Source organism: Citrus clementina, unplaced genomic scaffold (genome assembly GCF_000493195.1).
Source record: "Citrus clementina cultivar Clemenules unplaced genomic scaffold, Citrus_clementina_v1.0 scaffold_4, whole genome shotgun sequence".
Classification (NCBI taxonomy): Eukaryota; Viridiplantae; Streptophyta; class Magnoliopsida; order Sapindales; family Rutaceae; genus Citrus; species Citrus x clementina.
Window position 1 is genome coordinate 20,622,507 of NW_006262274.1, and position 11,081 is coordinate 20,633,587.

General features: G+C 33.5%; 2 protein-coding genes across 3 annotated transcripts; one reads left to right on the top strand and one right to left on the bottom strand.

The window, feature by feature from the left end:
- The first annotated feature begins 165 nt into the window (after positions 1-165).
- LOC18043396 (fructokinase-like 2, chloroplastic) lies at positions 166-3,864 on the top strand. Its single transcript, XM_006437830.2, has 5 exons — positions 166-325; positions 707-1,047; positions 1,128-1,774; positions 2,079-2,550; positions 3,443-3,864. The coding sequence occupies exons 1-5, from the start codon at positions 285-287 to the stop codon at positions 3,667-3,669; spliced, it is 1,728 nt and encodes a 575-aa protein (XP_006437893.1). The 5' UTR covers positions 166-284; the 3' UTR covers positions 3,670-3,864.
- Positions 3,865-6,758: 2,894 nt separating this feature from the next.
- LOC18043397 (probable 6-phosphogluconolactonase 1) lies at positions 6,759-10,962 on the bottom strand. 2 transcript variants are annotated; one of them, XM_006437834.2, is made up of 4 exons: positions 10,864-10,962; positions 9,705-9,898; positions 9,486-9,621; positions 6,759-7,615 (listed from the first exon to the last, which is right to left on the bottom strand). In XM_006437834.2, the coding sequence occupies exons 2-4, from the start codon at positions 9,875-9,877 to the stop codon at positions 7,124-7,126; spliced, it is 801 nt and encodes a 266-aa protein (XP_006437897.1). In that variant the 5' UTR covers positions 9,878-9,898; positions 10,864-10,962; the 3' UTR covers positions 6,759-7,123. The 2 variants fall into 2 exon arrangements, with proteins under 2 accessions (XP_006437897.1, XP_006437896.1); XM_006437833.2 differs by having other exon boundaries at positions 10,769-10,962.
- Positions 10,963-11,081: the final 119 nt, after the last annotated feature.

The following is an 11,081-nucleotide window of genomic DNA, read 5'->3' on the forward strand; positions in this document are numbered from 1 at the left end:
CTTCATAAATTTTAGATAGATTTTTATAAAGGATAAAATTTTTGTGTATTTTTAAAAATATTTTAAAAAATTCGGGTGGTGAATGAGTAAGTGGCCTTATTTACCATCATTATGTAATTATTCGAACTTCGTTTTATCTTTCACGTTGGTCATTTTACAGTTAATGGTTGCTTTGCTCCCTAAACCCCCTCATCCTCTGGCATTGGCAGTCTAAAACCCAGCAACCGAGTCTTGGTAATTGCAGAGCACTGAGTCGGAGCTCTTCAAGGGCTGCGCTAATCGCTATGGCTTCTCTCTCTTTCGCTCATTTTCTTTCTCTGCCCAGGTTCCTTTTTATCCCTTTCTCTATATATGCTTTTTCTCTCTACTTCTTCATTTCCTTTAACTCATTTCCCTTTGTAATTTAGAATTTTGTCCTTTGAACTCTAATTCCTACAAGATATTTTCTTTAATCTTCATGATTTAACTGCTCGTATAAATGAACTAAAAGCCCATGTTTTTTTCCCTTTGTTTGTATTTCATTTGAGCAAGAGTTCAAGTTAATTTGCTGAGACGATTTCTGGAACTCTCACTCTGTAAATTCTATTTTCTGGACATGTTACTGGAAATTTCCACGAGGAGAAGAACTTGCCTCGGCTCATTTATCAAATAAGTATTCACTGTGTTGAATATATGCAATAGTAACTTTGTTTGTTCTATAACGTAGGTGCCATTCAAATTGGCAGTATTGTTCATCGGTAAACTTAATGCATGCTCAGAATTTCAGATTACATAGTGCTAAATGGCATCTTGTGGCTACCTCTAGAAAGAAAATTGTACAAGCGTCAGCTCAAGATGAGCTCAGTGGCAGTGAGGCAGTTGTTAAAAAGAGGACACCTCTGACTACTAAACGTGCTACCTTCAAACAAACGAGGAAGAAATCAGAAACTGATGCATTGGATGAGAATTCTGATTTGGAGTTAAGTAGGGATGCTTCAGATGAGGAAAGTATTGTGGCTTCATCAAGTAAAGATACTAAGAAAACCCCACGAATGACTCGAAGGAAAGGTACACCCCATATTTTTTGTTGAGTATTTTGTCTGATTTTGTGTATCTTCGTCCTAAAACCATTGCTTAATCATTCACAGCTGCATCAGCTTCGACTGGCATGGAGGAAGAAAAAACTGAGAAGAAAGTGAGGAGGAGGAGGAAGACCACAAAAAAGATTGGTGATGAAACAGAGGATCAAGGTAATGAATCTGAAATTAGTGATGTTGAGGAGTATACATTCATTAACATTGTTGATGATGAGAGTAAGGGAGAGATAGAATTGGAAAAAGACGATGGGGAAGATATTAGTTTTACATATGGTTGGCCTCCTCTTGTTTGTTGCTTTGGATCTGCACAACATGCTTTTGTGCCATCAGGAAGGCCAGCCAATAGACTTATAGATCATGAAATACATGAAAGAATGAAGGATGCATTATGGGCCCCAGAAAAATTTATTAGATCTCCCGGGGGATGCACAGGTAGTGCTGCGATAGCTCTAGCAAGATTGGGCGGTAAGGTTGCCTTCATGGGTAAACTTGGGGATGATGAGTATGGGCAGGCCATGCTTTATTACATGAATGTCAACAATGTCCAGACTCGGTCAGTTCGCATTGATGCCAAAAGGCCCACAGCTGTATCACAGATGAAGATTGGTAAGAGAGGTCGTTTAAGAATGACTTGTGTCAAACCTTGTGCAGAGGATGCTCTGACTAAGTCTGAGATCAATATTGATGTGCTAAAGGAGGTAACGGATCCGTATCCATGGGACAATATAATAAACATTAGTTATTCCTTCTCTTTTGGTTGGTTGGATGTATTAAGTTGTGCCGGTCTTGCTTTTCCTGCATGTAATGCAAAAATCTTTTTAAATCATTCATAATCAGTTCTTTTACTAAAATATAAGATTAATAAAAATTTGAATACAAAAGAAGACTCATATTTTCTGAGTCCAACTTCATGTTGTTTGCTTTACTACTTGATTAATAAGCCTTTTTACTGGCTATATTACATCAGGAAATTACTGAATTTCTATATGACTTCTAATGCAGGCTAAGATGTTTTACTTCAGCACACATTCTATGCTTGAACGAAACATGAAATCCACTACATTGCAAGCCATCAAGATCTCAAAGCAATTTGGAGGAATTATTTTCTATGATGTTAACCTTCCATTGCCATTGTGGCAGTCTGGTGAAGAAACCAAGATGTTCATTCAACAAGCATGGAATCTTGCAGATGTGATTGAGGTTACTAAGCAGGAACTGGAGTTTTTATGTGGGATTAAGCCCACTGAAGAATTTGACACTAAAAACAACGCACGATCTAAGTTTGTCCACTATGAACCTGAAGTAATTGCTCCACTTTGGCATGAAAATCTCAAGGTTCTGTTTGTAACAAATGGGACTTCTAAGGTACACTACTACACTAAGGAGGATGATGGTGCGGTTCTTGGGACGGAGGATGCTCCACTTACCCCTTTCACTTCTGATATGTCAGCATCTGGAGATGGCATTGTTGCAGGTATAATCTTGTTGATATGCTTATTTAATTCCATTGATCTATTGTCTCACCAAGTCACTGACACTACTTTGCTTTTCTCCAGTTTTTGTGAAACCTCTTTTTGACTTCTGCATTTCTGTTACACAGATCACTCAACCACCCAAAGATAGACTATTATTTTCCTGTCTTATCCCTTATCAGAAAAAGCAGTTGCAACCTTTTCAATTTCCTATAGTTGTTTTTTTTTTTTGCGCTCTGAGAAAAACTTGTCAAGTTAAAAAGTTTCTGTTGGATTTTTGAGAATATATTTATGAATTTTTTTAAATGTTATATCAACTAAAAAAACTTCAATGATATTTTGCAAATTTCACCTTATCTTTCTTAAAGTGTAACCCTAATTTATACCTTTTTTTTCCTTTAATGTAATCTCCAGAGATAATATCAATTCAACCAAAAGTATCACACGTAGCCCTAATTAACCAAAAGAAACTTAAGTTTATTGTAGTTTCTTTCAAAAAGGAAAAGAAACAGGGGTTTCAATGTAGTGCTTATTTGGCACTAAACTTGGTGAATGACAAAGAAACAAGCAACTTTTTTTTAGGAACTATGCTAGTAAAAGATGTAAAAGTGGATTAAAATAAGATACCTTAGTTTGTAGTGTTGTGACTTCCACAGAAATGCAGACATAGGTCTGCTAGCTTACTCTTGAAACATGCTAACTGCTCCAGTTTTTTCTTCACCAGTTTGGAATTTGTCATAACTGAGCATTTTTTGGTCTTTGACATTTCACCAATGCATACATGTTAACAACAAAATGGATTATTGCTTGGGCATCAAGTGTCTAATGATCCATATGTGATGGCCTGATGGGATAAAGTTCTTAAATTGTGATTGTGTTGTGACACTTTTTCAGGTATCATGAGAATGCTGACAGTCCAGCCACATCTCATAACAGATAAAGGATACTTGGTGCGCACAATCAAGTATGCTATTGACTGTGGGGTAAGAGATCAGTGGTCGCAAGCACGTACCCTTGGCTACCCTCCTAAAGAAGGTATGGAAGAAGAAGTGGAACCTGATCCTTATGGCATAAGATCAATGACAGAAAAAGAATACCGCACACTCAAGCCTGTTAGTTGACCTGGGAGGTATACTGATTCATAGGTTTTACTGCATCATACGCCTCTGACTGCAATTCTCTTTTTACCATGTAAAGTAATTCGAGTCATTTCTTCTCCAATTGGAAGGGGTATGGAGGTAGCATTAATTTTGTCACCCCAATTTTGAGTTGTAAGGATAACATCTATGACCAAAGCTAGAACTGTTAGTTAACAGGTAAATTTTGCATTATTTATCTCCTCTTTTCTTCTTTGGTTTAGTGAATGGTTATTTTTCTTCTCGTCTTCTGTCAGTTTGGGTTTAAGTTGATGGATTCTTGTACCCTTTCACTCTGTGTGTTTCATACTGCTGGGATTTTAAAGACACAAGTTTTACTTCAAAAATAGAAAGAGCTCTTGTATACAAGGATGGTATGAATTAGGATGGTTAAACTGGGGAAAAAAAAAAGTAATCTTATATTGAAGCTTTTATTGAATTTCTTCATCTTGTGCATGTCAAGGTGGATTGTAGAAAAGTGCTTTTAGTTGTGTTAATCTTATTCTTATTCTTGTGGGATCTGCATCATGTCTGATAAAGAAAGCTGAATACACTCACTTTCTCGAAACAGATGGCCTATAAATGTAATGATATAATTGGTATTGTCCATTATTTTAATAGGGGATAATTGAGGTTGGGTAAAACAAGCTGATCACATTATTAATTGATGTTTTCTTAGGGTAGGAGTTAGGATTAGGTGCTGTTTTCTTTCACTTGCTTTTACAAGCTGATCACATTCACACGTCCTTCTTGTATTTATTTGAAGCATAAAATGTAGCCAATACCCGCTTTACATTATTGATTGTTGGCATCACACAGCATTAACAGTTTTAATTAGTAAAACCTTTTGATAATAATATTTTATATAGAAATAATTTCTATATAATCATAAAAAATTTGGTCTCAATTTGAATTAATTATAGATAAAAATAAATTCAACATTATAATAAATTATAACGTTTTTATATCTCATCTTAAAGTACTTACCTCCACATATAAATAATTAATTGTATATTAAAAAATATATACGCTACATTACATTCAAAAAAATAATTTATTTTTTAAAAAAGTTGATTCGTACAATGATTTATTCTTTAAACTTTTAAGATGATTTTGCATATTCCCAACATTATATAGATATATGAATTAATTTTTTGAAATTATTTTTATCACTTTTTTTAATTAGATTTTACTTATTTCATTAATTATCATTCCATTGCATACTTTACCTCTATGTCACTTGTATTAAGAAAAATCAATTTTAGACAACAATTTGTATAACCACACCTTAAAATAATACCTTCTTTGTAGTAAAAAAATTAATTTAGTCCTAACATTATAATTATTAAAACAATTTTACCTTATGAAATTTAAACTATAAGAATTATCAACTAAATAAAGCTCTCATATCTTATGGTGTAACTCAACTAATTTTTAAATAATTTATTCTAAATGCTCAAATAACAAAATGTCCAAAGAGTAGATATATATTGGACAATTATTGAACTAAGTATATGATACATATGATTTATCTTCATTATTTTATATTTTTACTCAACTAATAACATTATGTCATATTACTTTGTATAAAAATAATTGGTATAAAAATTTATCTCTATTATTACTTACATTTATTTTTATTTTCATGTAATTATAAGTTGCGGGGATTAAAGGGCATTAGTCCCAGACTTTTTCTGGTATTGTTGCACACATAATTGCTGATGCAATAGAAAAGTGGGTTTAAATGCTTCTATCTGGTGATGGCAATGGACATCACCCGTAATGACAAACCTGCACCCATAAAAAATTTAAATTACTAAATCTGCCTGCAACCCGCAGTGGATTTTTATTTTTTCTACTACGGATTTTAACATTTATCAAATCCACCCAGCACCAGTAGCAGATTTTTTGCGTGTTTTGTCATTTAAAATCACAAATATTAAAAAAATACTTTTAAATTATATAATTCAAACCATATAATTATAACAATAGCTTAAAAAAAAATGGGTATATAGTCAATTCTAGATTTATCAATGTAATTAGGAAATTAACATTTCAATACTAAAACATAAAATATATAAATCTAACACTAAATATTTCTATTGTAAGGAAATCACCATCATTGCTATTAATACCTTGCTCCATCTTTTAATCAATATACAAGTATTATCAAGAATATTTACAAGTAAATTTTTGTACAACTATTGTTAACAATTAATTAAACAAATAAAACCAACTTTAGTAAGCAATCATTCAGTTCAAGTCATTACAGTAAAACAAATAAAATCAATTAATTAAAATAAAATATCAATAATATTAAACTTAAAAATTATAAAATATCTATATATTATAATCTTATTATATCTATCTTGTCATGTGCGTGTATGCTCACGCGTACTGCAATAAGATAGGTTAAGTTTAAGGATTAAGAATTTTTACTTTTATATATCTATGATTAAATTTTTTAACATAATTTTTATGATTAAAATTATAAAGAATTAAAATAAAGAATGTGGGTTGGCAGATACCTACACAAATATTTGATGGATTTTTTCTACTATTAAACCCACCTGTAATTTGTCGTGGGTTTCAATTTAAAATAATATACATGTCCACGACCCACAAAAGTACTAATAGTGAGTAGGTTTTGGCAGGTGGATTGGTTGGTGGATAATCTTGCCATCTCCACTTCCATCGGGCTTCATAAACAACCACTTTTATACTTTTTCTTTTCTTTTTCAGTTATATAACACATTAATCCAAAAAATCTACACGAAATACACGTGAAATCTATATTTATAGGAGCAAATTCCACTTATGTATATTTAGGACTTAGCTATGGTGCAACTGTGGTACCATGCCACAATTACACCCAGCCTAGATCCAACCATTTGCTCTCACCATAGATGAATTCAACGGCTAAAAACAACTATAATATGATATCATAATTACACCATAGCTAGACCCGTATATTTATAGCAGGAATTTTGAGTTATTAATATGACTAGCATAATTGACAGAATTAACGGGGAATATATGTGATAAGACAAAACTAATTGCTCTCACGAAAATGATTCTAGCATATACTGCCAAGCAGGCTTGTTTTTCTGCATTTTGATAATCTAAATTTCTTGTGACTGTTAAACGACCTAAGTCATCCTCAAATGAACAACAACTGGGCGAAAAAAGAAAAAGGCTTTCTCATTGAGGCTCCAACATTATTTACCTCATCTTACAAAAAAGATCACAACACTTCTCAACCCCACTAGAAAAGAGAGGATTAAAAAGAGAATCTAGGGGGAAAAAAGGCCAAAATGGAGAATTCAACCCAAAGCAACATAAAAGAAGCGGCGCCTAACGGAAGAAGCTAAAAGGATCAATAGTTCTCAAACCCCTCCACTACATACAAACATACACTTGGGCAAGAATTGCTTTGACCCTACTCACAAAATTGAACACTTTGGAGCTTTGAGGCAGCCGGCTTGTCCAAAAACCATACCAACTTCCCATTTGTTGGCTGGACCATTCGTGCTGGCAGTGATGGGCAATTAGGTCCAAGGTCATCAATCGCCAAGTGCACAGCCTCTGCCTTGCTCTCACCTGTCACGACCACAACTACATTGGATGCTGAGTTGATGACAGGCAAAGTGAATGTGATCCTCTCTGGTGGGGGTTTAGGCGAATCAGTGATAAAGCTTACCCACTGATTTTTCACATCAAGCACCGAATGGTTAGGGAACAGTGAGGCAACATGGCCATCAGAGCCCATTCCAAGAAGAATGAGGTCAAATTTGGGGCAGTCACTAATATCAGAGACACAGACCATCCGGGTTTTCACCACCTGTCGGATGTCAAACTCATACTCATCAGCAGCCTCCTCTGCTGACAATGAATCATTAATGGAATGTACGTGACTGGGAACTATTGGAACCTGCTATAACAAAATGTTCTTATTATCAAGAGAAAAATAATTAAACAGGATTGGGTTGCCAAAACAGAAAGCAATATTGATACTACCACATTCTGATATCTAACTTAGACAACCTTATTTAAGACAAGGCATGCACTTGTCCGAAATTAGAAGGCTATCAAAAGAAGGGTAATTATCCAGGAAAGCACATACTGAAGCAGTTTCAATTATTAGTCCTTCTCATTATTCAGAAAGATACATCAAACGACATGCCCAACCACCTTCACTTAGACGTGCCAAAAAAAAAGAAAAAAACAACAAGAAGATGTGCGCACCCGCGTAGAAAGCTATCAAAAACTGGTTGTAGTATCTCCGCAATCAATATGATTCCCTTTTTCTTCTGACAATAATAAATACTACTAAATGTGCTACAGCTTCCCAATATAGATTTTGCACATTCATAGCAGCACTTAATATAACTGTAAAAATATTATTATTCATGACATTAACTATATTAACTTAAAAGAAAAAAGAAAGATCACATGTCCTATTTGTCTAACTTGATACTTAATAACACTTAAAAAAAGTTTTCTTTCAGAAACCAGCATATCAATGATGGCCGCAATTATGAACTCAGAGTTAGTTTTGGTCAATGATACATGTTAAAAATATTTCTGCGTCGCATAGAGAAAAGTTTGAGCTAATGTGGAAAAATATTTCATGCAAAGACTTAAAATCCAACCAGAGCAGTGTGAACTGGAAAACTTCCTAAGAATCAGAAACACAATTCTTTGCTTATGCATAATCCGGCGTGAATGTACATGATGGAAAAAGATGGAAAAGGAAAGAACCAACTAAAAGTTTACATAGTTTGTCATACAAATTGCAATATTTAAGAAATTCTTTTCTCCATATGCAACATTCCTTTTTTATAATAGGAAGATTTATCAAATTCTTCTTAGGAGTTCCTACAGAACGAATACCATATGAGGGTGATAACATAATGGTTTATCACATCACTTAATGGCTAAGTTTGAAATAGCTTCAATGGCTTATAAGTGGTTGAGATTGCTTCAAGTTGTACTCGTCTATAAATGTAAGGAAACCCAAAATAACTAGCCAAACAATTTTCTTTGGGTAAAAAAATTTTCTGCTTCCTTAGGAAAAAGGGATTCCAATTCAAAGTCAATACATAATGCAATCATTTCCTCCTCGTCACGAACTTAATAAAAATTTCTGTGGCGATATCCCCATCTTGAATATAAGTGCAGCAAACCGTTAAGACTCAAATTTCCATATCAGAAAACAACAGTAAAAAGAGAAATTGGGCTAAAAAACAAACCTGGAATAGTTTGTGAAACTCAGAGATTAATATTGCATAAGTGTTCGCAAACAAGAAACTTGAATGGATACACTTAATAAGTAAATATTACTACCATTCATTAAAGTTTGATTCCAAACCACGGCATGCCACACCTTAATACATGGAACTGAAGCAGTTAGAACCTACCAAGAGAAGATACTTCATCATCCAAACAGAGGTTTTAGCTAATTAATGGCAGATGAAACAACAACAACAGCAGAAGGTGACAAGCACCAGATTTATTGGCTGAGCAACTAATCTCAAGCAAAAACATCCAGAAACTGAAGGGATCAAGACCAATTCTAAGACGGATTTGTACTGACCCAGCCACACCACATACTAACCAACTGAAGATCGTCGTCGTTTTCTCATTATCAAGAACAGAGGAAACAAAATGCACCAAATATTTGAGAAGGAAGCTTGACTTTTAACCTTTCTTAGAACCAAGAACAGGCTATATACAGTGAGAAGTAAGAAGGGACGAAAAAGCAAGAAGAAAGAAAGACAACATGGAAGAAAGATACAAACCTTGGACAAAAGGCCTTCCTTTGCAAGCTTATAATTGCTATCAGCATGATTTTTTGCCACTACGCGTTCGTCTGCCCAGAATATATACCATTTAGCCCAGTCAACAGTCTTGTTATAAGGAGCTTCACAGAGTTTCCTGTTTCACACAAGATACTTTATCCAAGAACACCAATAACACAAAACCAATTAATCAAATAACAAAAAGGGAGGCAATGATACCCCATTAAGCCAATGAGGGAACCACCAGATAAGGCAATGGCAAAGACACCACGCTCTTTCACTGATGCCTCTGACAAATCAGCAATATAGTCTGCCAAATTGGTGCTAAGCTCCTCCACACTCTCATGAATCCTCAACTCCCCTCTATCTCTATGAACCCCAGAAAAAGCCATGCTTTCAACAAGCTATCAACTCTATCAAAATAACAACCAAAAAAAAAAAATAACCAGATTGAGATTGAAGAAATATGAAAGATACAATTCCATCAACTAAAATTGAAGAAAAAGTAGTTAAGCATCAATACTATAAATATGGATGAAAGCAAATAGCCACCAACTCTATAGATCATTAACACTAACTAAATCATCTAATCCTTACAAGAACATTATTAAAAGCAAAATTGCAATCGTTAGCAGTCAGAATTAATGAAAAAATAAATTAAAAAACAAGTTTTTCATATCATCAAACAGATCATGGTATGCATGAAGTCATAATTGACTTCGACAAGGCAATCCAACTACAAGGGTATGATCATTAACATCCAAATAATCACAGATCAATGTGAAAAAGCCGGAATCAGTTAAATATGCATTAAGAAATAGATAAATTTTACAGCAAACAAAAGCATACCCAGATCATAAAACAACTTCAACTCACATCCACATTGCGCAAAGAAAGCAAAACATACATCAAGATCAAATAAAACACATGCAATTAAGAATCTCAGTAACTGAAACACATAGCAAAATAAAAAATAAATAAAACAAGAAAAGAGAAAATGCTTACAAAGAAAAAAAAAAAAAAGGAAAGAAGATGATAGGTGGCAAAGAGAAGCAAGAAACTGACGAAGATGAAAGATGGGTATCAACACGAAACTATTATATAACAACATTTACATGTACCAAAATATATAATAAATAAATATGAAAGATTATATATATATATATATATACATATATATTAAAAATAAATAAATTAATCCATTTAGTGTTTGCGTTTATAATATAATAAAAATTTCTTTCTCAACTTCTTGAGATGAAGTTTGAGAAAGGAAGAATTTTAACCTTCTGGGCTTCCGTCTGCATCCAACGATCGTGACAAAACACATAACATTACAATAGCAAATGGATAAATAAATAAATAATAATAATAAACTCACTGTGTTGTTTTGTGTTAATTGTTTTCTCTTTTCAAGATTATGAGAAAATCTCTCTTTCCTATAATCTCTCCTAAAACATCTTTTTCTTTTTTTCCCCTCTCCCCCCCCCCCCCTTTTTTTTTTCCAACAAGTAAAACGCAATTAGCATTTTACCAGAAAAAAGATAAATTTGTTTGGATAAGTAATTATTATTTGTGTTTCATATTTTGGAAAGAAGA

Excerpts from the sequence above, each read along its gene's own strand:
- LOC18043396 (XM_006437830.2), top strand. The coding sequence starts at position 285 with ATGGCTTCTCTCTCTTTCGCTCATTTTCTTTCTCTGCCCAG. Across the intron at positions 1,048-1,127 it reads ACGAATGACTCGAAGGAAAG|CTGCATCAGCTTCGACTGGC; the intron begins GTACACCCCATA and ends AATCATTCACAG. Across the intron at positions 2,551-3,442 it reads TGGAGATGGCATTGTTGCAG|GTATCATGAGAATGCTGACA; the intron begins GTATAATCTTGT and ends ACACTTTTTCAG.
- LOC18043397 (XM_006437834.2), bottom strand. The coding sequence starts at position 9,877 with ATGGCTTTTTCTGGGGTTCATAGAGATAGAGGGGAGTTGAGGATTCAT. Across the intron at positions 9,622-9,704 it reads TCCCTCATTGGCTTAATGGG|GAAACTCTGTGAAGCTCCTT; the intron begins GTATCATTGCCT and ends TGTGTGAAACAG. Across the intron at positions 7,616-9,485 it reads AGGAAGGCCTTTTGTCCAAG|GTTCCAATAGTTCCCAGTCA; the intron begins GTTTGTATCTTT and ends TTGTTATAGCAG.